This window comes from Oryza glaberrima, chromosome 3 (assembly GCF_000147395.1).
Source record: "Oryza glaberrima chromosome 3, OglaRS2, whole genome shotgun sequence".
In the NCBI taxonomy this organism is placed as follows: Eukaryota; Viridiplantae; Streptophyta; class Magnoliopsida; order Poales; family Poaceae; genus Oryza; species Oryza glaberrima.
Genome location: NC_068328.1, coordinates 13161176 through 13186698, shown reverse-complemented (window position 1 = coordinate 13186698; position 25523 = coordinate 13161176). Strand labels below are relative to the sequence as shown.

The 25523-nt window shown below is 43.3% G+C and overlaps 3 protein-coding genes across 3 annotated transcripts; 2 read left to right on the top strand and 1 right to left on the bottom strand.

Annotated features, from left to right (window-relative positions):
• The first annotated feature begins 1612 nt into the window (after nucleotides 1–1612).
• LOC127767403 (uncharacterized) lies at nucleotides 1613–9361 on the top strand. Its single transcript, XM_052292735.1, has 14 exons — nucleotides 1613–1976; nucleotides 2639–2720; nucleotides 3129–3232; nucleotides 3440–3566; nucleotides 3967–4061; nucleotides 4363–4486; nucleotides 5127–5207; nucleotides 5997–6095; nucleotides 6185–6340; nucleotides 6413–6467; nucleotides 6550–6617; nucleotides 6867–6911; nucleotides 7908–8075; nucleotides 8516–9361. The coding sequence occupies exons 1-14, from the start codon at nucleotides 1939–1941 to the stop codon at nucleotides 8999–9001; spliced, it is 1728 nt and encodes a 575-aa protein (XP_052148695.1). The 5' UTR covers nucleotides 1613–1938; the 3' UTR covers nucleotides 9002–9361.
• A 3687-nt stretch (nucleotides 9362–13048) lies between these two features.
• On the top strand, nucleotides 13049–14035 carry LOC127769052 (adenylate isopentenyltransferase 3, chloroplastic-like). The gene has a single exon (XM_052294753.1). It carries the CDS (start codon nucleotides 13049–13051, stop codon nucleotides 14033–14035), a length of 987 nt encoding a protein of 328 aa, XP_052150713.1.
• Nucleotides 14036–19251: 5216 nt separating this feature from the next.
• On the bottom strand, nucleotides 19252–20831 carry LOC127768948 (UDP-glycosyltransferase 73C12-like). Its single transcript, XM_052294618.1, has one exon. It carries the CDS (start codon nucleotides 20829–20831, stop codon nucleotides 19326–19328), a length of 1506 nt encoding a protein of 501 aa, XP_052150578.1. The 3' UTR covers nucleotides 19252–19325.
• Nucleotides 20832–25523: the final 4692 nt, after the last annotated feature.

The following is a 25523-nucleotide window of genomic DNA, read 5'->3' as shown; positions in this document are numbered from 1 at the left end:
CCATGCAATCTTACTTATTTTTAGGCTCAAAATTCATAAGTATCAATTAATTTTAGTTTTAATAATTACATTGCATCTTATGTGTACACGTTATGTAAATTAATTTCCCGCAGCAACGCTGTGGGATATTCATCTAGTTTATCTTTAGAGGATGTCTGTAATAGTTTAATACTCCTATCGTTTACCATTCAGCTTATAAGCAGCATCTAAAATTTAAATTTAAAACTTATTTGAAGTAGTATATTTTTCAACATTTATTTTAGACTGCTAAGAACACACATATATACAAATTGTTTTTTTTTCCGATAAGCTGTTACGACTTACAACCAGCACAAGCAAAATGATCACGGTGTAATTCGATATTTGGTCAAGGATGATGGGTTTAATATCTCGAGTGTGATACATCGCCATCAGTAGAGTCATTGTGTTGAGGTTTGCGTAATTAAGCGTCCATGTATAAAAAATGAGAGAAATACCATGCGTCAAATTTGGTGTAATGAATTTCATAAAACTATTGGGCAAAACAGATCACTCATTATGGCTATATATGAGCATCTTACACAATAACTGATCCAATATTTATTAGTGAGGTGGCCTTTAACTTTGTTTAATCACTACTTCATTTGAGTACTCTATCCGTCCCAAATTATAGGGTGTCTTTTTTAAGAAAAATTAAACTCGGTAACTTTTGACTAATAATCATACTAACTATATATATATGCTAAGTATTATACATGTTACATCACTAGATTCATATTTTAAAGTACTTTAATGTGATGCTAGTTACATATTTGTAACTAGAACATAACATGAAGTAAATCAATGATCGAAGTATGTCATTGAAAACTGTGTAAAAAAAATATAGACCTTATAATTTGGGATAGAGGGAGTACGAGATATAACACATCGTAGTATCTAGATAGAGACGTCTAGATTAGTAGTACTAGATTGTGTCACATTCCGTATTAGATTTGTTTATTTTGAGATGGACGAAGTAATCGCTTAGCTTGGCTAAAAAGTAAGACAAATAATCTAGTCTAATTTTGCTTTGGCCGTTGCTTCTTCCTATTGTTGCTGCGGTGTACAAACTTAAACTATCTAACAAAGAGTTTGTTGCAAGACACATAAATTTATTTTAAAAATTAATCGAGAGATAGATGCATACAAAAACGACATAATTATATGATATATAATACCTCTGTTTTTTAATAATAGATGACGCTGTTGACTTTATCACATATTCGACCATTCGTTTTATTAAAAAAATTTACGTAATTATATATTTTTTTGGTTGTGAGTTGTTTTATCAGTTAAAGTACTTTAAGCATGATTTATATATTATATATTTACATTTATATAAAATTTTTGAATTAGACGAATAATAAAAACATGTGTTTAAAAGTTAACGCGTATTCTATTAAAATAGGGAAGGAGTATAATCCAAGCAAGACAGCACCAATCGGTGTGAAAACATCAAACACAGTCACAGCACAGGTGACACACTGTGTGACAACGGACAAATGACAAAAATCCGGTGGGGGAGCAATCGTACCAAAATAAAAGAACAGAGGGTCCAAAACGGCAAAAAAAAAAAAAAAACCGGTATTCCCCCTTCCCCCTCCCGTCGCCTTCCCGTCCCCTGCTGCGTTTGCCGTCGCGTCGCCTGCCGTGCGGAGCCGAGCCGTACGTAGGCCGTGAGCCGACGAGGGCGGAAAAGGGGAAGGCAAACTACGCAAGGGAAACCCCAACCGAAGCAACAATTAAAAAGAGGGAAGGTGGCCGTGGTGGCCTCGCTGGGATTGGGGGATCAGAGGAAGCAAGGAGATCGAGAGACGCACCCAATCTCCCAATCGCCTCCTCCTCCTCCTCCTCCTCTTCTTCCTCTCTCCGTCGCCGAAGATTTGCCTTGCCTCCGTCTCTCTCTCTCTCTCTCCCCCGATGGACCAGCTCGTCAATTTCATCATCCGCCCGCCCAGGTGAGAGCCTCTCCGCCGACCTCACCTCCCGATTCGTGGATCTGGTGGGGGGGGGGGGGGGGGATTTCGCTTTGCGTCCAGCCCCGATTTGGTTGCTGCCGGATTTGGGGGCGTAATTCCGGTGGGATTTCGTGGGTTAGTAGTGGGGCGTGCGGGACCAGGGGCTTTTGCAGCTCGATTCTGTGGAGTGGCTCCCCCCGTGTGTGGGGGGTTAGGCTTCTGCTGTGCTGCGAATGTGTGGGGGTTTCTTTAGTTGTGTTCTCTTAGAAATTGTTTAGCTGAGAGTCGGTGGATTTCTCTTTCTAGAGTACTTTTTTTTTAAGCGCGAATAAGGAATGTGTGAGCTGACATACTTGCCAATCAGCTTACGTTACGGGATGCTTGTCAATCGATGTTGTAGTTCATGGGCTTATCAATGTGGCATTTCCTTGCGTATCCTTACCAGCAACGCGTGTGCATCCGTTCCAGCATAACAAAGCGTTCTACTTCACCGAATACGACGGTTTCGGGAGTAGTTCTTGCTACCATGAACTAACAAGCTAATATTGTTTTTTTGTGACCTTTTATTTCACGTGTACAAGACGTTATGTTCCTTTGAGCAACCCCCAAATTATATGTTGCTGACTTAATTAACTTGTCTGTTATATGTCGGTATATTGCAGAGCTGAGTACAGTCCAAATGATGATCTATTGGAGCAGGAATTCATGTTGAAAGGAAGATGGTTTCAGAGGAAGGATTTGGAGGTTATATGTTTGCTTCAATCTGCTGCTAAAAGATTAATAGAAACCTTAGGATTATCTACTTCTTTTTGCGTTTTAGTAATACTTTTGTATTCGTGGTTAACGTAATAAAATCTACATATTGTCACATTTGTGTCTCAAAATTTTAATACCAACATATTTTTCTTGTCCTCTGCTTCAAAAACTAGAAAAGCAATTCTTGCCTCTATGGTGAATAGCACTGATTTGCACAAAAAAAATGGCATCAGTTTTTATTTCCTCTTCATTTGGTGCCCCAACCAACCGGGTTGCATTGGTTTTTGCATCTTAACGAGAAAAGAGCTTCAGCTAAACAGGATAAATTTAGTCTCTTAGATTTCTCCTTGTTTCTTTCATGGTGCTCTGGTTTAATATATGCAATATCTGCTTCAGGTTGTAAATGGCCAGGGCAAGAAATTGCAATGTAGCCACTACATGCCTGTTGTGATTCCTGAAGGAAAAGCTCTTCCTTGTGTTATATACTGTCATGGAAACAGGTAGGGGTATACTATATATTACATGTTAAATACTTGATGAAAAATATAATTACTATTGCTTATTATAGGTCGGTTGTCAGTTTTAGCAAAATACTTTTACACATGTGGCGTCCCTAATGAAGCGAAAATATAATCCTTACATATGCTAATATATTATATTCTTTGTATTTTCTAGGCATTAATTAATTGGCATTATTTTTTTTCCAGTGGATGCAGAGCCGATGCTAGTGAAGCCGCAATTATTCTTCTACCATCAAATATTACAGTCTTTACACTGGACTTTTCAGGGTCTGGACTCTCTGAAGGAGAACATGTTACATTAGGCTGGAATGAAGTGAGTCATTCTTGTACTTATAGAAGATAAATATGATACTTGTTCTTTTTTAAAACCTTCTGTTTGTACTTGTTCTTTTTTAAAACCTTCTGTTTGCTTGTAAACTTTGTGCATTCAAAGCTAGTTGAATACTTCATATTTCTTCATGTTGTCGTTCAGAAGAAATAACCTGGAAAATGATTATAACAGCTATTAAATGGAGGGCTAGAGAGTAGAGACTGAAATATAAACCTTTCTACAGAAATCATATTGACATGCTTCTTCTTCAATTCCGCATCAGCTTGTCTCAGTAACAGCACATTGCCAGCAAGGCACCAAGCATAGATTTTTTTAGGCTAATGCAATTCTTTTACACTATTCGAAGAGCATAATGGTAGATGATATCTGTTTTTCTTTACAGAGAGAAGATCTGAAAGCTGTTGTCAATCATTTGCGGACAGATGGGAACATATCTTGTATTGGTCTGTGGGGCCGCTCAATGGGTGCAGTAACAAGGTATCTTCTTTAAATGAGTAAATTATGTTAGGATGGCATTCATCTTTAGTATTCTTTTAGGACACCTGCTATCCCAATACTTGAGCTGCTAATTGGAAAAGAGTGATGCCGATTATCATCCTTTAGTATGTGAAATATTATCCTTCAGTATGTAGCACCTGCCGCCCCCAAAAAACACCCACAGTCCCACACAAATCTCCTCACATTTACAGTCGTTGTCCTATTGTACATAATACACATCATCATTCTATATAATTTTAGCCTTTTAGTGTTTATGAAATCTGCTATCTTTATTTTTCAGTCTGATGTATGGAGCAGAGGATCCATCAATTGCTGGAATGGTTCTTGACAGTCCATTTTCTAACCTGGTTGACTTGATGATGGAACTAGTGGATACATATAAATATCCGCTACCAAAATTCACGGTAAGCATCATTTGATGAAATGAACTTGTTACTTGTCGGTGATGAAATTGTTGGTCCAGTAACTATTATAGTTGATATGTGCTTTAACTTTACTGTGCTGTTATTAACAGTTTCTCTAAACATTACTCCCTTGTGGCACCTGCTACCGTGACTGCATGATGCTTGCAATCATACTGCATTGTACCGCATAAGCTAGCTTATATAGATGTCATCCTTGGCTGATAATCCATATCTAATCGTTTCTCTGACAAATAAAACTAAACAAACAACTAATCAGGCTTTCATTGAATTAATAAATCCGTTCTTATAATCTCTTAGCTGACAAACTTGGAAACAAACTGAACTTGTGTAGAAAGCAACCTAGTATTGCCATTGGATGATTGACCTTATTGGGGACACCCATGGCAACTATCAAGTTAGCAACTACAATTTGTTCCAATGGTGCATAAACTGTTTCCAGCCATCTGTGCATTTCTCAGAAGATTGTGACATCTGTTTTTTGGTGTTTCCAGTTATATTTAATTTGTTAACTGTACTAATTTTATTTGATGATAGATATGCTTAGTCTTTATGACAGTGTCATAAGGGTAGGCCCCATATTTGTATCTTATTTATTGTGGAACTTTTGTTTGTTTCTTAGGTGAAACTAGCAATACAACATATGCGAAAGGTTGTCAAGAGAAAAGCCAGCTTTGACATCATGGAACTTGATACCATTCAGGTTTGCTACCGTCCATATACTAAATATTGTGTTGCTCCAATGTTTTGGCTGGTGTAGTGATTTGCCCCTCCTTGTCTAGATTACACGCATTGTATCCATGGGGGAAGATTTCATTTATCATAATCTTTGACCTCTTTATTTGATTTTGATTCAGTTTGCTTTTGGTATTACCCTTTTTTTAATCTCTATTTTGTGTTTGCATTCTTATTTTTGGTTATTTTGCATGTCTTATTGAATTTTAGGAGCTTTTGCTATAGCATCTCTGTTCTTTTTCAATTTTGATGCCCAGCCCTAGATTGCTAGGTTGGCTTTCATATACAATTCTTTCTTCATTCCCCCCTTGTGCCCTTGAGTAAACAAGAGCAGAAGGCTGAATAAGAAACAAAGGAAGGCAAACCTTTTCATAGGATGTGCATGCATTTTCTTCTCCCAACTGTGAATGACACTGCAATTTTATTTGAATAGCCAAATACTTGTGTGTTGCAATCTATTCCAAACAAATATGTGACAAGTTCTAAACTTAAATGGAGATATATATTTCTCTAGAAAAGAACATGTACAGTTTGCACCAAAACATCACCATACAAATAGAGTTTTATATCTATCCACAGAAGATACTGATATTCAAGTGGTGGTAGTGGGATGGCATACTGCCTCCACCACTACCATATGTTGATTTATATAGTTGAGATAATCAGATAATGCTGTAAAACACCTCCGCTCCATTTATTTGTGACAGTTGTGACCATACATCAGTACACGATTAATATCCGAAATTTAATTTTTCAGGTAGCAAAGCGGTGCTTTGTTCCTGCTTTGTTTGGACATGCGACTGAAGATGATTTTATACTGCCCCATCATTCAGACAAAATCTATGAATCCTATGTTGTAAGTTTCCACCTTACCCTTCAATGTGGACAAGTGATTCCTTTGTCTGATAAGGTAGTAATATATGGTTGATTTAAATGCATCTGCAGGGAGACAAAAACATTATTAAATTCGATGGGGATCACAATTCACCCCGTCCACAATTTTACTTTGATTCCATAACAATATTTTTCCATAATGTGCTAAACCCTCCTGATGTTCCTGATGACCATTATTTCCTGACACCTCATGGAAGCCTTGGTCAGGTACTACAAATTGACATTTCTTAGAGTGATTGCAATATGTTCAACATATCTTACCTTAGGTCCTGCTGACAGGGTCATTGGGATACAGAACATGACATAGAGTATAGGTTCGCTCAATCACCAACAGGTATGATTTTGCAAACCTCGATCTGCAGTTATGTTTGGTGCATCAATAACAGTATGAACTTGTGCTATTTGTTATGGGACAGCCCGCACAGCTACCACAGAAGATGCCATTGCGCAGTTACGTTCTAGAAGGCTCATGAGTAGAATGGAGGTGGGTATTTTCATTTTGTTATCATTCTGAACAATGCTAAAATTCTATTGTATCTTTGTGCCAGTGGTCTTGGAAGTAACCGATAGTCATTTCTGTCTGTACTGCACATGGAAAGTCAATCACTAGAATTATTATATTGGTGATCAAAATATTACTAAATAAGTTTTCATATCTGAGGCAGCAGTGATGTCTCTTTTTTGGAGGTGGAGCAGCAAGAGTAACTCATGGTTTCTTTTGATTGTTCTCCAGGTCCCAACTGGTGCCACTGCAGAAGACAGGGCTGACAGAAATGAGGTATATTCTTTTTTGCTATTTTTCAATACTTTAGAATCATATTCAAGTCATCCGTTTCTTTAAAATCTTCTACCTGATCATCCACTACCAGAATTTCACATGGTCACTGTTCTTTCTAGAAAAAAGAAACAAATGAGATGCTTTTCACCTAGAAGTGCAATGCTAGCTCATAATGATTTCCCAAGAATCATCTGGTTTAACATGTAGAATGACTCGACACCTGCATTTTCGGGATAGTTAAATTAATATATTTTACGGGAAAAAAATGTGAGATAGGTGGTTGTTTCAGAGCAAGAGGAGGTGGCAGTGGTAAGGTCCAGACTCCATAGGGGCTACTGCTACTGCTACCAGTGTCAAGTGAGAATGGCAGATGGTGGGTTTGGAAGAGAATAATGGGGCTTAGGTGATGTTTACTGAAAAGAATGATGCATAGAAGTAATAGAAGGGGTTAGGGCCCTAGTTATTTGTGCATTCTACTGATTAGGACTCTGTTTGGTAGCAGAGTATTACACAAATATGTTCATATGCCAAGTTCCTAATATATCAGTGGGAGTTGTTCCTAATAAATCACGCAACTTAACCATAATAAAATAATATATTCTTTGTTGACTGGCACTGAAATCGATATAATTCAAATGAAATAATTTTGCACTATGAAAACTGAATCTCATACTAGTAATAGATATGTCGATAACTCGATCTGAAATAGAAACTACCATATAAGATTATTCACTTTTTCCAACTGAAGCTGTAATCAATACTGAGTTGTAGTGCCAATTGGATCTGAGTAGAATGGATATACCAAATACATCTTGTTCAAATAAGAGCACAATCATCCTTGACGGTGTTGGGATTGTGGCTGTAGTATCATCATTATGACACATCAGTTTTCTTTCAGTATATATGTGGATGATACAAATCTTTTGAGCTTTCAGAATATAATGCTCAGAGTATCACCACTGGCATTGAGATTGCTATTCGATTCTGTTTGTACAGGTAATGGACAGTGATAATGGTCCTTCCTCTTCTAGTGTATCTACTGCAACTCCTCCTAATGGCCGCAATGGAAGGCTCCTGACTCCAACCTCTGATGATGGCGAGTATGTGGAGTACTCATTTGATAGTCTATCAGATATGCCCTACACTGAGGAAGATGAGGATAGAGTAAGTTATACCTTAACATCCTTCAGATTTTTCACCATGTCATCATGTTGCACTACCTTTTGTTGTTTCCAAGACACCCTCGTAGACGGTTCAACATGCATAAAAACATTGTGTATCACAGAAAAAAAAAAGATCTAGTACTGGAGAATGGTTGTGTTGGCCTGTTGGGAGATGTGGAGCTGATTAGGCCCAATATATTTAACTATTGATAGCTTTGCTATAAGAAGATTGGATTCAGCATGTGGATGGGAATATTACAACCATCTAACTTTTTTTTGTTGGCCAAAGCTTAACATGTTAATATGGACTTCTCTCTAAATCTTTAATTGATATGTCTCTAAATCTTAACCTGTTAACACGTGTTTTAAGAAGGATCACAATTACCGGTTGATGTTTCCGTTATCAGCTGTTGATCTCTTTTTTGCTATACTGAAATGCAGATGCTAATGCAAGCAATTATGGAGTCCTTGAAGGATCTTGAACTGTCAAATACAAAAGCTGCGCAATCTGCCGCATCTGATGCTGCATGCAAAGAAAATAAAGAAGAAAATGGTTGCAATGGTGCAACCGTGACAGTATTGGAGCCAGATGCATCTTCCACCTCGGCGCGTCCCACTCCCACAGATGCTCCTGGCAAGGATGTAACAACCTGCAGTACTAAAGCAAAGTCACCTGAAGTGCAAAGTGCAAGCAACCACACCACAAACAACGCCGCTTCTGCGAACACCTCTAGTTCCTTAGAGTCCAATGCATCAACCCATGTTACGAACGGAAAATCCACCTCGTCGGAATCTCAGAAACCAACACAGAACGCCAATGGGGAGGATGGTACAAGAGCAACCCTGGTGGTACAGAAGAGCCGGACAGGCAGCCTAATGGATGGACTGACGCACAAATGGGGTTCCTTGTTCAAGAACAATGACTAAGACAAGCAAAAGATATACGATGACGCCCGTTGACGATTTATGTTATTGTGTGTTAATATAGCCATAGAGCTGCCGCCTCTGGCCGCACATGTCCAGCTTGATTGGTTTAATTTACGTGTAAAATGAGAAAGGAAAAAGGGATATACTGTACAAGTGGTGTATATATACAGCTAGGATGGTAGTGATCCCATTGATTGTGTACCATGTGTCTCTCACTCAGCACTGCGTTGCATTTGGTGAATTGGCAGGCTTTTGTTACTTGCAAATATGGTGTGAAGTGGGTGTGCGTGTGCCAACCCGTTGTTTCTTGCAGCTGTAAATTTTTGACGGAATGATCATTTTTTGCTCCAGCTGTGACAATTTGGGCCATTACGTTTACACCTATATAAAAGACTGGAGCCAAAACTGGATAGTATTGAATTGTAGATTTGTAGCTAAAATGAGCATTTTCAGATGGTAGTTACCCAGTTTTTACTTATTTTTATAGTGTTGACAGGGGCCATGATGTCAGGACCCGACATCTTGGTGGGTCGTCATCCCGTTAAGTACCAGGGATTTTTTTTTTCTTCTGACTGCTGATGTGTACTCGCTCTATCCCATGAAAATCAAGCTAGTATCAGATGTGACATATTCTAGGACTATAAATTTGTCGTATTAGAATATGTCATATCTTATTTTTTAGACGGAGGGAGTAAATATATAACAGTGACATAGCAGGTTGATCACACCCCTATTGGGGCAAAAAGAAAGTTTTGAACCGGGAGATATTAGCTTACCATTTACTCACCCTTTACTCATTGCATCAGGACAGGCAAGAATTAATTTCACACGGTTACTTTTCTCAACGTTTTTAACTTAGCTTCAATCATTACTTTTTTAATATTATACATGAAAATTATAACAATAAAAAAATATTATGAAATCATGTTTCCAGTGACAAATATAGCGATATGAGTTCTCGAATACAAATTGGTACAGTTCTGAACATACTAATGATTAAATTTTAGAAATGTACTAGTATTATTTTTTTTAAAAAAAATGCTAATAGTGTGAATTATATATGGTCACAACTTGCTTGAATTATATATGGTCACAACTTGCGCTTCTTCCTCTCCTCCTTCCCCATCCTCACTCTACCGCTGCCGAACCAAGCCATCGGCAAGCCGCGGATGGCAGTGGCGGGGCAACATCATAGGGCGTGAGATAAGGGGTTGTGGTGAAGGTGGAGTTTGGTGTGATGGTCGGCAAAGAGCAGCGCGGTGCATTGAGGCGGCGATCGACGAGGAGTGGCGCGACGCATAGAGGTGGCCATCGGCAAGGTGGCACGGCCAGATCCGGTGTTCCCTTGACTGGATCTGGCGCCTCCTAGCCTTGTTCGCAACATGGAGGTTTCTCGGTGGTGGTAGTGGCTGCCGGACGAGGGATTCCTAGCGCCGTAGTGGGGTTGGCTATGATAATGAACTTGGTGGCAGCGACGAGTGCCGGTGGTATTGGTCGGAGACAGGAACTAGTCCTTCGTCCCCCTCCCTTTATCACCGATAGCGTGGGCTGGTAACGGACAGCGGGGGGTTTGCCCTCCCCTATGATGATGGGCTAGTTCATGCACATGGTGACCGCAGTGGATGATTGGTTCGGCGACGACAGATAAAGTTGGCGGTGGTGGACGTTCTCAGTGGCGACGTCCTAGGGGTGGCGGCAACAAGCGAGCTCCAGCACCCAGATCTGACTGCGGCCAAGCTAGGATGGCAGAATGGTGGTCATTGATGACAGGGATGGTTGACGGTGTGATGGTCGTCGGCTCGCCTAGCACAACGGAGGCTCTTAGCAGCGAAGCCTTGGTGGAGATGGCTGCCAAGCGAGCAAGCGTCGATGCCAAGATCTGACAGTGGGTAGGTGTGGACAGTGGTGGAATATCTTTCTCGAGCTCATGGCAGTAAAGGTAGGTGCTCGTCGTGCTGCATGGCTCTAAGATGCTCTAGGAACGGCGGAGGGTTCGACGGTTTGTGGAAGACAGTGGTGATGCGGCATAGCGGCTTTTTGGCGCACTAGGGGCGTTCGGAATGCACCGGTGGCGTAAGGGGATTTGGACGACGACGGTGAACAGCACGCATGATAATTGACGGCAGATGTTGGTTGTGACATGCAGGGGAGGAGATGGTGTTGCGACGGACAGTGGGGCTTAGTTTCGGTTCTCCCTTTCCTCTTGTGTTGTCAAAAAGAGTATGCCGTATTTGAAGTTTGAAACTAAGTCTTCTAGTAGTTTTTTTTTGTGTGTGTTTTATGTTTTCCTCTATGGAGGTGTAGAGTCTAAGAACTTGTATATGTTTTGGCCGTGTATATCCTTCCTAGATATATAAGTTGGATTAATGAAAATCCATTATTAAAAAAACAATATGGATTGTAGGATGTTGAGGCCTAGTTTGAAAGGGCTTAATGAATGACGATGGATTATCTTATTTTGGTATATAATTTGAGGGTACAAACACAAATAAATATCAATTACAAAATCAAAAAGCTGTTTAAAAATATTTTAAACAATATGTATATAGATTTTCTTTTTTTTAAAAAAAAACAATCACACACTTTATGAGCTCTGTAATTATGCCCGCAATAATTTCTAATCTATAATCTACAAGTAAAAAAAAGAGCAGAGGTAATACTTGACTCCATGCATTCTGTATATTTACTTTACTCTCTAAGATAGAGTTCCACTAAATTATGGATTTCAGGATAGGGATATCAGTACTACATATTTTCAGGCATAAATAAAGAATAAACCATGCTCACATTATACAAACTTGCGTGATAGATGTAAATAGATACAACTTACCAATCGTTCGTCCCGATGCATCAACTTTCCTAGTCCATTCAAACCCAGGCTAAAACATTCCATGCAAACAGAAATAATCTATGCAGTACACATGTAAGTTTAGGTATTGAACCACATGCTTGTGTTATGCACTACTATAGCAAATTAACTGAACTAGAGCAAATAGGAATACAAAATCCCTCAGATGCAACTGAGTTTTGGCATTGAATCAGTACAGAAGCTACTGCTTGATTTTAATTCTTTAGTGCTTGAACCATCATAAAATAGCCGCAAAGATTAAAAAAAAAACAACACAATATATAGAGACCATCATAGTAATTTGATCCTTCCACTTTCACTTTTGTACGAAGCTGCTGCATTTCTGCTGTCTAATCAACATTCTATAAACAACATCATAATGTTCTCTCATTACACAACTGTAACCTAGAGTATCAGCCACCTTGGGCTAGGATATAGACCTAAATTTCATCAATGAGTGCCACATCGAATCATTTTCACTTATGTGCATTGTTTTGGCCCGAGTTTGCACGAGATAAGCAAGTCGTTCTATCTACTTCACGTAACATGTGAGTTTGTGCACCGCGAGTGCAATTTACTCAAAATAAATTGCATCATCATCTTTTTGTGATACTCCGTGGTTTCGAAACTATTAAGATTCAGATAGTTGTATTGCATAGTTTCAAATATAAACAAATCACATTTTTTGTGTGTGTGTGTGTGTGGGGGGGGGGGGGGGGGTTAAATTATGGTGTTCCATAGTTTCACTTGACAATTTCACTTTAAATTCAAATTTAAAATTTGGAGCCTTTAAGTTTGTGAACAAAAGTACGAGATTGGTCCTCCACAAATTGAATCATGTGCATGAAGTTGTCACAGGCTCACAGCGACTGCACAACAGCAGCTGGAGTAACACAAAAAAGGCCATTTTTATCACTATGCCATTCATATGTATTAAATTATCTCTACTCTTTCTGTTCGAGTGATTTGAACATTTTCACATCCAGGTATAATCCATGCTAACACCAGGACGTGTTCTCATTCCAGCTATAAATAGCAAAAAAAATTCAAATATGTATAAACCCGTCACCGTTCTCATCCAAAATTATCTACTTTCCCGATAATTTCATTTTCATTAACTCCATTCCCGATCAGTGAGATTTTGCTACGCATTGTTATTGATATAAAAAGATGGCTATACCTTGGATGCGAGTGTGGCCATGGAGCACTGCAATGGCATCGCCGCCGTTGGGCGCTGGTTGTCCACCAAGCCCAAGGTTATCTTCGTGCTCGGCGCCACCGCCACCGGCAAGTCCAAGCTCGCCATCCGCCTCGCCGCGCGCTTCGACGGCGAGGTCATCAACTCCGACAAGATCCAGGCGCACGACGGCTTCCCGGTCATCACCAACAAGGTCACCGACGAGGAGCGTGCCGGCGTCGCGCACCACCTCCTCGGCGGTGTCAGCCCCGACGCCGACTTCACCGCGGAGGACTTCCGCCGCGAGGCGGCCGCCGCCGTCGCCCGCGTCCACGCGGCCGGCCGCCTCCCCGTCGTCGCCGGCGGGTCGAACACCTACGTCGAGGCGCTCGTGGCCGGCGGCGGCGGCGCGTTCCTCGCGGCGTACGACTGCCTCTTCCTGTGGACCGACGTCGCGCCGGACCTGCTGCGGTGGTACACGGCAGCGCGCGTGGACGACATGGTGCGGCGCGGGCTGGTGGGCGAGGCCCGCGCCGGGTTCGACGCCGGGGCGGACTACACCCGCGGCGTGCGCCGCGCCATCGGGCTACCCGAGATGCACGGCTACCTGCTGGCGGAGCGCGAGGGCGGCGCCGGCGCCGAGGACGACGACGACCTCCTCGCCGGCATGCTCGAGGCCGCCGTGCGCGAGATCAAGGACAACACGTTCCGCCTCACCGTGTCGCAGGTGGCCAAGATCCGGCGCCTCAGCGCGCTGCCCGGGTGGGACGTCCGGCGCGTGGACGCGACGGCGGTGGTGGCGCGCATGGCGGAGGGCGCGCCCCACGGCGAGACGTGGAGGGAGGTGGTGTGGGAGCCGTGCGAGGAGATGGTCAGCCGCTTCCTCGAGACGCCCGCCGCCGCCGCCGCCGTCGTTGCCAACGGAAAAGTCGACGTGAACGTCGGCGACGCGGCCGCCGGCGTGCCTCAGGCTGCCGCCGCCGCCGCCGTTGCGGCGGGTGTGGTCTAACTCTAAGTAGGATACGCGGCGACGGTGCATGTTTGCATGGTGGGTGGCGGCTCATGTTGCGGTTTTGGGTTGGCTTTGGCGTGGCTGGGCCAGGTGGCTTGCAATATTTCATTATTTATTTATTTTTATTTTGAGCTGCAGTGATATGGGATTTTGAGTGAGAAAGGAGAGGGAGGGAGACACAAGTATCTTTGAGATTGTTTAAGCTTAGTGTTACAAGAGATTATTTTGTTATGTTTTCAGAATATATAAAATGCTAGCGCCTCTAGTATAATCGGTAGTATTTGACACCGCACAAAATAGTAGAGAATGCTACGCAGCGTCAAATATTACCAGTTGAGGGAATACAAATTCTAAAGTGTTTACTTGTCTTTTGATTTGAAGTTTAAAACCAATCGAAATTTTTAACTGTCTTTTGAAATTCGAAGTGTTTTCTCCCTTATTAGGGCCTGTTCGGAACAAAAGGATAAAAAACACAGAAATATGATAGATCGTAAATTGGAAAACTCAGGGACTGTAAAACTTGAGCTGTTTGGAACAGAGGAATGCTAGGGGATAGATACACAAGCACACAACTAATGTGAAGGAAAATTTCCTTTAGGACGAACCTTATTTTTCTTTGTTTCCTTTTAAAGTATATGATTTCAAAAAACAATATTTGGAGGGAGAGATGTCCCTCCAAACAATTTTTAAGAAAAAATTATGAGCGTGTTGGAGATTAAACACGGAGTTCAAACAAACAAGATTTGGAGGGAGAGACGTCTCTCCAAACATTTTTTAAGAAAAAATTATGAGCATGTTGGGGATTAAACACGGAACCTCAGGGTTGAAATCATACATCTCTTGTCACTGCACTATCAATTACATCTCAAAGTACAGAGTTTCTCAATGCTCTTTTCTTTGATCCAAACAACATCATAGGAAGATTTTCCAAAGGAAACTAAACCTCCACAATTCCTTTAAAATTCCTTTGATCCAACATGCCTTGGTTACTGCATATTTGTTTTAGTATAACCTTATATTGCTTGAAACTAAACTTCCCTTCTTTTCATACTACCTGACAGATTGTTAGTTCTAAGAGTATGCTTATCTAACATACGGATTATAAGCCATAGACAATTTTAAAATTTCGATCTTAATTTTCGAATTAATTTAGTTTTATTTCTTATTTTCAGCCTTAGTTTTTGAAATGCTAAGACTAGAAGTATAAATTTCTTACTAGTTGCTTTGGTCACGCGTTGTTGGCTTATAAACCACAGCACACAAGAGGAAATTATTTATTTGTATTTACAAATCTGTACCTTCAAGTATTCTTAGTTTACCGCACGGTGGCAAAGAAATGGAGAAACCAAACAAAACTGAACCAAAATCCATATCTTTTTTATTACTTTGTTAAAACATGGTTGGGATTACCGCGCACCCATTGATAAACCCGATATGGAAATAACAACCTGCTTAATGATTAATGAAGGGAATCAGATAATCTGATGTAGAGAATTTCTACATCAGAGGAACGTCCTCACCGGATCGTCGTCAATTCTGCATCCAACGGGCAACATCGTTTCTAACCTCTCCTTGTTCGGCTTTTAGCTCAGACCAAGTCCAGGAAAACGCTTTATACCGAATGTCCGAAGAAACGGAAATATCGAACGTCTCATCTACCCTACGAACGAACCATGTCACTGCATCATGCCTAGCTATTTCTTTATATTCTTTCCTCCTCTCTTTAAATATTTTTTCTTCTAAATTACTTATCCGATCTACGAACCGGTCACACCGTTGTATTCGTTGCAATTAAATTTTTACAACAAGATATCATATGATTATATTATGTCAAAAGAAAAACATGTGTTTCAAACTGTTAAAATAAAATGTTTCATACGTGATAGTGATATATTTCAATGTGCGTCTTCAGTGTTTTTCATAAAATTCTTAAAACTACCTGCTACTACTCTCTCTCCACCTCATCTATGCACACATGCATGTATTTTAGCAAGCTTCAAAATAATTTTTCTCTTAAATTATTTATCCAATCCATGATCCGATCACATCATTATATTTGTTTTAATTAAATCTTTACAACAAGATATCGCATGATTATATTTTATTAAAAGAAAAACACATGTTTCAATCCGTTAATACTTGTTGTTTCATACGTGACAGCGACATGTTCAATGTGTATCTTCACTATGTTTCATAAAATATTTAAATGTTTCAGTTGCTAATTTTTTTTTCACCATATCTCTACTGTAAAAATTTAACTTGTTTTTGCCATGGGTTTCTGGTACGTCGTTCCTTTCCGTTTCGCATTTGGACGCTTGCGTTTCAAACGTTGTTTCCGACTCTGTTCCATGGGAGTAGCCTTCCCTCCCGTTAAATTTTTTTTCTCTCTATTACGGTAGTTAAGTTAAAAGATGCTCTTCCATTGATTTCCTTTTTTTTTCTCTTAGTTAAGTTAAAACATACTACCTAATGCATTTACGGTCATACATGCGACATAATGATCTCGTTTGGTTTTATAACTCTATATACCTACTTAAAAACACCTAAGGCTTCCGATCGTCCGTTTCGTCCATCGTCGTCGTGTGAGTCCGAGTCCGTCTTTTTTAAAAAAAATCCCCGAGCAGATCAGCCTCCTAACCCCTTTGCCCCCAATTCCCAAAAATCACAAAATCACTCAATTGCAATCCCAAATCAAAACCAAGAATCCCCACAAAATCAACATCCCAAATCAAAAATAAAATCCAAATCCTAACCCTAGCTGTCTCCCCGAGCCACCCTCCTCGTGGTCGTCGCCGTCGTCCGTCGTCCGCCGCCGTCGCCGCCGTCGTCGGCATCGCCGCCTTCCACCGCCACTGCCACCGCTCCCGAGCCCGCCACCGCTCCCGGCCGCGTCGCCACACCTGGGAGGGGGAGCAGCAGCCGCCGAGCCCACATGCGGTCGCCGTCGACGCTACCACTGCCGTAAGATCCACCGCGGGAGGGAGGCGAGAGGGGTCGGCGGAGCCGTCGCCGCTGGATCTGTCCTCGGCTGCCACCACCGTGGCTGGATCCACCCACGGTCGTCGCGGACGCCACCGTCACCGGATCTGTCACACGAGGGAGGGGAGGGGGAGCGGCACCGCCGGGGAGGGAGGAGAGGCGCCGCCGGGGAGAGGAGGTGGAGCGGCGCCACTAAGAGAGAGGGAGAGGGAGGGAAGGGAAATGTTTTTAGTGTTAGGGTTTGAATCATTGAACTTTTATATAGGTCGTGATCAATTAAGACCGTCCATCAGATCGGACGGCTCAGCTTCTCCAGCGTTCCCAGCCTGCCCACACTATTGGGCCGCTTGTAATCTCCTCAGAGAATAAGTTTACTTTATGTCCCTAAAGTCGTCCCCGAATATGTTCTCATGCCGCCCACACTGTAGCCCGCCTCATGGGCCGCGTGCACGCACAGAATAAGTTCACTTGAGGTCCCTTAAGTTGAATTGTTTTTATTTCATTATGAATAGATTTTCTTAAAGAGCTCATATCATGTAAAACTAAACCCTAATCATCTAATATTTTTATATTTTGTATAATTTTAGTTTATCCGTTGCAACGCACGGGCATTTTTTCTAGTATAACTTAATGTTTCACTTGTTGGTCAACTGTAACATTTGACCGTCCAATTATTTTGGGGCATCGGATGTTCGATGGATAGCTTCCTCCCCAAGTCCACGAGGAAAAATAGCGTAGCGAGAAAGACGAAGGTGCCACTCATTCCCTATGGCTACCAGCTGCTCGATCGTCGCACTCCTTGAACTTGTCCGGGAGCACGCGCGCTAGGCGTCGGCAGCGATGTCATATGCGTAGGAGGAGCAGAGCACGTTCTTGGCCTCGTTGTAGCCATCAGCTACGTAGACGATGTCTCGTTGCTTCCCAACCGAAGAAGCCCCGGGAGTCCGGGATCACTGTGTTGTGTCGCCACCACACGCCTCCACCTCCTCTCCCGTGAAATCCATGTGCCGCCACTCGCCCATGGTGAGGTTCGTCGCGGCCAGCACGTACGCACTCCATCACCGCCACCGGTCTCATCGCCCCCACGCACGGGTGTGGCCAAGACAAGGAACACAACGTCCTCAGCTTCCCTGGTCGTCGTCGGAACGTCTCCGGCTCACATGCGCGCCAGGCACCTTCGCCGCTTCTGGCTCCCACCCTCCCCATGCAGGGTTTAAAATTTCTGACTAAACTTTCTGAAATTTGGGGTCTATCAGATCCCCTGATATGAAATTATTCGCATGGTTTTTTGGTTTGTTTTCATTTAGCCAAATTTTGTTAAAATTTCCAATTATTTTTTCAGACTGAAATCACCAAAATTTAGGTCCTCTCGGTATCCCTAATACAAATAGCGAAAACAGATTTTGAACCCTGCCCGCCCAACTAGAAGCGGCGGAAGCTTCATCTTCTCGCATCGCCGTTTTTCCTTGTTAACTTGGTCTGGGCCGTGGGCCGAACGATGGAGGACTGGCTGAAAATGATGATGATGCCCGTTGGATGCAAGATTGACGGCGATCCGGCGTGGACGTCCTTTTGAGTAGAAATCCTAATCTGGTTCCTTAATGAAGTGTCCTGTGTCAACCATCTTCATCAGTCACAGTTCTTCATCATTAACCTTCTTTGGACTTATTCTTATCCATGACAATAAGATAACATTAGAGGATTTCACATAAATCGAGCCTTTCTTTTGATAAAAAATTAGATTTCCATTGCAATAGTATAATGACGAAGAATCACCTATTACTAATTTTTCGATATCAAAACCACGCGGAACATTTCTTCTCTCCAATCAAATGTACGGACGGCTAAATGCAAACGGACAATCTCATGACCTCATTTATAATACAAATAAAAGGTAGAGTTCGTGGATTTGTCCGCTTGCATTCTAGGGCCGTGTCTAGTTGTTTTGGCAAAACTTTTTGACATATATGAACACACATTCGAAGTATTAAATGTACATTAATAATAAAACAAATTACAAATTACAACAGATTCCGCATGTAAATTGCGAGACGAATCTATTAAGCCTAATTAATCCATCATTAATAAATGTTTACTGTAGTACCACATTATCAAATCATGGCGTAATTAGACTTAAAAGATTCGTCTCGCAATTTACATACAAACCGTGCAATTGGTCTTTTCGTCTATATTTAATGCTCTATATATGTCTAAATATTTGACGTAATGAAAAAGTTGAAAGTTTGGAGGGAACTAATCACAGCCTAATACGGCATCTGGCATCTGCTGATCTGCCTTTGTGATCGTCTCATTGACGCGGCGGCGGCGGCGGCGCTGTGGTGCCATTTGCCGCTTCCGATACCGCCACGTGGCGAGGCCTGAAGCGCTCGACCAAATCCAGCAGGTTGGCGTGCGACGAGCCCCCCTCCCGCGCGGCCGCCCTCGCCTTCGCCGCGAGCGCGCGCGCGCGCCGCCTCCTCGCCTCGCCCTCCTCCCCGCCGTCCATGGCGCTCCTCACCGCCGCCTCCACCGTCCCCCTCCCCACCACGATCTCCTTCCTCACCCTCTGGTACACCAGCGGCTCCTCCACCCCGACCCCGACCCCGATCCCGAGCACCTCCACCGCCATCTTCGCGTTCAGGAACTGGTCGGTGAAGTGCGGCCACGCCACCACCGGCAGCCCCGCCGTCGCCGCCTCCAGCGTCGAGTTCCACCCGCAGTGCGTCACGAACGCGCCCGCCGCCCGGTGTGACAGGATCAGCGCCTGCGGCGCCCACCCCCAGATGAGCAGCCCACGCCCCGCCGGCGCCACCCGCGCCTCCAGCTCCCGGAGGAACGCGAGCGCCGCCTCGCCATGGCGGTCCGGGGATCTCACCACCCAGATGAACGGGTGCCCCGACGCCTCCAGCCCGAGGCCGAGCTCCACGGCCTGCTTCTCCTCCGGGTGCACGATGCTCCCGAAGCTGACGTAGACGACGGAGCCGGGCTCCTTGCCGTCGAGCCACCGGAGGCACTCGTCGGCGCCGATGGCGGCGGTGTTCCCCCTCGCCGCCAGCGTCGCGGTGCTCCGGTGGTAGAGCGCGACCGGCCCGACGGTCCAGAGCTTCATCCCCCTGGCCTCCGCGTAGCCGGCGACGTACTCCGGCTCCATCTCGAGGACGGTGTTGATGACGACGCCGTCGGACTCCGCGCGGGCGCGCTCCAGGTCGTCGGCGAACTTCTCCCACCCGGGGATGTCGCGGAAGAAGCCCGGGGCCTGCGCCCGCGAGACCTCGACCCGCCTCGCCAGGCCGGGCACCACCACCGGCGCGTTGTCGTCGGCGACGCCGTCGTAGGCGCCGAACCGCTCGACGTTGTGCTGGCAGAGGAGGCAGAAGGCGCACATGCTGAAGAAGGTGAGCCGCGGGACGGCGAGGCCGGCGGCGAGCTCCGACGCCCACGGGTGGCAGAAGTCCGCCACGACGCACGTCGGGCGAGGCGCGCCCGACCGGAGGAGGTGGCGCTCGACGGGCTCGCGGAGGCGCGCCACGGCGGCGAAGTAGCGCGCCATGAACTCGGAGGGGACGTTGTCCATGTTGTCCACGCCCTCCGGCAGGCCGGCGCCGGCGTGGTCGAGCGGGAACTCGGCGAGGCGGACGGGCAGGCCGGACCGCCGGGCCGAGTCGACGGTGGGGCGCACCCTCGCCGCCGTGGCCGGCGTGGCGACGACGGTGCAGAACGCGCCGTGGGTGGCGAGCAGCAGCGCGGTGTCCACCGCCGGTATGAGGTGGCCCTGCGCCATGAGCGGGACGAACACGAAGTGCGCCGCCGCCATCGATGCAGATAGTAGCTCGCGTTCTCGCCGCCGGCGATGTATTGTGGTCGGGCTAGCTATAGCTAGCTACTGATCCATATGCGTGTGCGTGCGCTTTAAAGAGAGGGACGTTATGATGCATGAGGCCATGAGGGTTTCAGTAGTGACGTGGGTTCGTTTGTTTCCATATGCCTGTCCGTGACCGGCGTTTGGGAAGACGACGACGCAGTGGATCGGCCGGCGCCATTACCACTGATCCCGATGGCCGGCAGCATCTGCCGTCAGCGTCTCATCGAATTGTTCGAGAAGACGGCCGTGGATATACCCCATATCGGACAGGACGGCTGCTTTCTTTGCTTTATTTGTAATTTGCTAGTGTCACACACTGACACTGGCTGTGTGAGTGTGACAAATGGTAATGGCAAATTAAGCTTCGGCGTTCGGACACAGACACAGAAAGTGGCGGACCAGAAAAATTACACTGGAGGTGCCCATTCTAGCGATCACTCTATCGTAAATTTTTTCTTTTAAAGAAAACACCCAATTCTGATAGAAGAATTTTGGTCGGATTTTTCAAAATTCTATTCGAATGTGGTCCATAATTCGTGAAAAAACTATAAAATTCAGAACAATCATCCCATGTCCTAATCTATCTAGCCGTTCTTCCTTTTTTTCCCCCACCGTTTCTCTTCATCTGGTCCTTTCCTCTTCCCCTGATTTGACTTCTCGACGATTACAAGATCTCCAGATAAACCGTGATCATTATTATATTCTATTTTCTGATAGGATTCTATTTTTATGTCCTTTGATTGCACACTACATCCTAGTATTTTTCCAAAAAAAGGTATGCCGGTGCCAACCCGGTACAACCCCTAGGTCCGCCACTGCCCACAGTACTTGGTAATGTTTTGGATACATATAACGTCGGTGGCTTTTAAATATAATATTTGACTGTTCGTTTTATTTAAATATATATATATATATACTTATACTTATACTTATTATTATTATTATTATTATTATTATTATTATTATTATTATTATTTATTACTTGTTTTATTGCTATAAACAACATGCTTTAAGAATGACTATTTCTTATATTTATATAAATTTTTGAAAAAGTCACACACACACATATATAAGTGTATTAAATATCCTAGGAACACTCCCATGTTGGCATGTAGTACTCCTTCAAACACTTCTAAAACACCACATGACAATCTAATGAATTATATAAAATTAGAGGAAAAAAATATAACCAATAATATTCCTTTAAATTGGTGGACTCAATATTGTAAACAGTTAGATCTATCATTAAAGAAACAAACAAAATCCCATTAACCTCCTCCCCATCTTCCATACATATCTAATTCTTCACTCCCCCCCCCCCGACCCCCCAAAGTCTTGCACAACGCTCGTACGCATGTTTTTTTTTACGAACGTACAAAAGAATTGCAGGTCAATATATTATATGCAGAGTATTATTGTTACACAACGCTACGGCAAAGACTATTGCAGATAGAGTAACTAAACACTAAAAAGAGAAAAACTAGTCCATCTCTAATTCTCTAACCCACTGTATTGTACAATGCACGTACACATGTCTCTTTTTTCGCAAACACGTAAAAAAATTGCATGTTAATATATTAGAAGAAGCATAGTAGTATTAGGGTTACACAATGAAATAGCCAAAAAAAACTACACGTCTGCTCCGAAAAAAGAGAGGCAGGGAGGGTGGTCTCCTAACAGGACCCTGGAAGCAGTGGCTGGTCGTTTCATGAAACGAGATTTGGAGGGAGACACCCCTCCAAATTCTCTACCCCTAGTCTTATGCAATGCACGTACGCAATTTTTTCATAATGCGTAAAAGATTGCATATCAATATATTAAAAGAAGCGTATTATTAGAATTACACAACGCAACGACCATAAAAACTAAGAAACGATAGCTCCGAAAAAAGAGAGACACGGGAGGCAGGGAGGGTGGTCTCCTAAAAGCATATCCAACAGCCTTCTTATTCCACTATCCAAGTTAAATTTTAGTAATTTTGGATTAAAAACGCACTCCAACAGTCTAGCTAACTGGCTGGCCAAACTTCTCCTCGCACTAGCCAACTTTGGCCAGCCAAAATCGCCTCTCCAATCGTGGGCCCCATGCATGGGCCCACGCGTTTTCCCCACCCCATCCCATCCGTACACTCTCCCCTCATCGCGCAACTTCTCTTCCCATCCCCCAAATTCGCCGCCCCTCCAGCCTCTGCTGCCGGCGCCCTCCCTCTGCCTGTGCCGCCCCTCCGGCCTCCGCCGTGCCGGTGCCCAACCTCCGCCAGCGCCGTCCCTCCGCTCCACTGCCGAGGCCACCATCATCTACAACCGAGGCGTCGTCGTCGGGGGCGCCATTGTCGTCGTTGAGGTCATCGGGCGCCGCTTCCCACCTCGTCCGCCTCCCGACGTCTCTCGCCTTCCCGCGCCGCCTCCCGCCGCTTCCCGCCTCCCCGCGCCGCCTCCCATCGCCTCCCGCCTCCCCGTGTCGCCGTACCACCGCGCCATGCGTTGGCCGCCTCGACGGGAAGGAAGGAAGGGGGAAAAGAAAGAAAGAGAAAGAAGGGGAGGGAGAGAGGAAGAAGATGGGAGACAGGCTGACATGTGGGTCCGATTTTATTTTGGAGAGGATTAATAGAAAGTCTGTTGGAGTGAGTATCTAGTTTGACTAGCTAAATCAGATGGAGAGTTGGCTATATGGGTGTTTGGAAAATTCGATTTGGAGTGGCTGTTGGAGATGCCTCTAACAGGACCACAAAAGCAGCGGCCGGCCATTTCATAAACGAGAATTGGAGGGAGACGCATGATAAAGATTGAACACGAGACCTTAGAGTTAAAACCACACTCTTTACCACTGTACTATCAAATATATTTCGATAGCCTCGCGAGCGAAAGTCGTCTATCAAGCGCATCCACTGCACCATATATCAAATGCGCATAAATTGGAATTGAACATGGTATATATATATCTGGTAAGCGAATGCGCATACTCATTTAAGGTTCCCATTTCTTTTATCTCCATCAGTTGAGAAAATCAAGATTCGCAACAACAATCTTTGGGTATTGAAAATGCCGTTTGTTTGCCGGCTCCCTCCATCTACCTGTACATACGTACCTCCACGTCTTCACCTTTACTTGCCACGTCTTGTCAGTTAGCAACCGGTAGCAAACAATATAAGTTCTTTTTCCCTTGCAAATTAGACCAAGTGGGAGTAATAATCAAAACGTTTTAAGTCATATACCGAAGCCACGAGACAAGATTATAAGTCATTAAAATTTTATACATACTCTATTAATTCATGCTAATAATATTTTTATGGTCGTGGGTTACATTTAATTTAGGAAACAAGAGAACGTGTCGAGCAACAATTAATATTGAAAGTGCACTACCAGCTTTAAACTTCTTCTCATATATAATCACCTAAAACACTAAAATTCATTTTCAAGTCTTTTAAATTTTCAGGTCTATAAACTTGTTAAAGTGTGTCATTTCATTTTTAAATTGTCATGACCCATTCATGATCCTACGTGGCGTTGACATGATACGTCACACGGTCATCCGGTCCCAAATTTTCTCTCCCCATTTTCTTTTTTTTCCTTTTCCTTCTCTATGTTTTCCTTTCTTTTCCTTCCTTTTTCTTTGTCACTCGAATATAAAGGAAGAAGAAAAGCGAAGGGGGAGAAAAAAGAAACTAAAAGAAAAGGAGTGAATTCTAGAAAACATCATGTTTCATTGTTAAACTTATAGAAAACCACGGGTGTTATGACTTTAGGCATATAACACCAGGTATTATGCTTCTAAAGTTTCACAAAACTCCACCTTGAAATCTTGATTAATTTCAGTATATTTGAAACTATATTTTCAAAGTAGTGAAGAAGTAAACTATCAACCTTAAACAAGAACTTAACAATTAAAATTTTTCATATGTGCTATAAGCTTCAGAATTTTAAGTAAATTCGTGCTCAACATCCACAAGAGTAGAGTTTTATAAAACATTTAGGCCATAAAACGTGTGGTTATATGCCATACATCATAATGTGTGTGATTCTTTGCAACTTTGATCATAAAATGTAATGTTTTTTTTAAAAAAAATTACTCAAAGAAAAAAATAAATGAGTAAGCACCTGTACGTAAGCGCCACGTAGGATCTTGAAGAAGTTGTGACGATTCATGACCGAAATAACACACTTTAACAAATTCAGACACCTAAAAATATATTTTAAGAGGTTGGAAAGGTAGATGACACATCAAACAATTTTAGGGACCGACTGTACAATTTACCATTAATTTAATATTATTTTCTTTGTGATATGGAAACCTATTCTAACCGAAGTATCGACGTTGTCCTAATGTTAACTGATACGACTAATTAATTGTCCTAACAAAGCTACTACTAAGTAGTACTAACCATTATTAATAAGGATAATAACAGGAGGGTGGGCGCTTCTCCACTCCAATGGTGCAGTTCTTCACTCCAATGGCGCCAAGCCAAACTACTGAATGGAGTTGAGATGACCTTTGTTGGTCAGCTCGGTTCTCACTTCAATTCGTACGCAAGAAGAGAACACAAAAGCGTGTGAAGGCATAGCTAACTTGTGCGTTGACAAACACCAAGTCGTTAAAAAATATCTTTGTAAATTATTAGTACAACTTCTCTACTCTAGACAGATA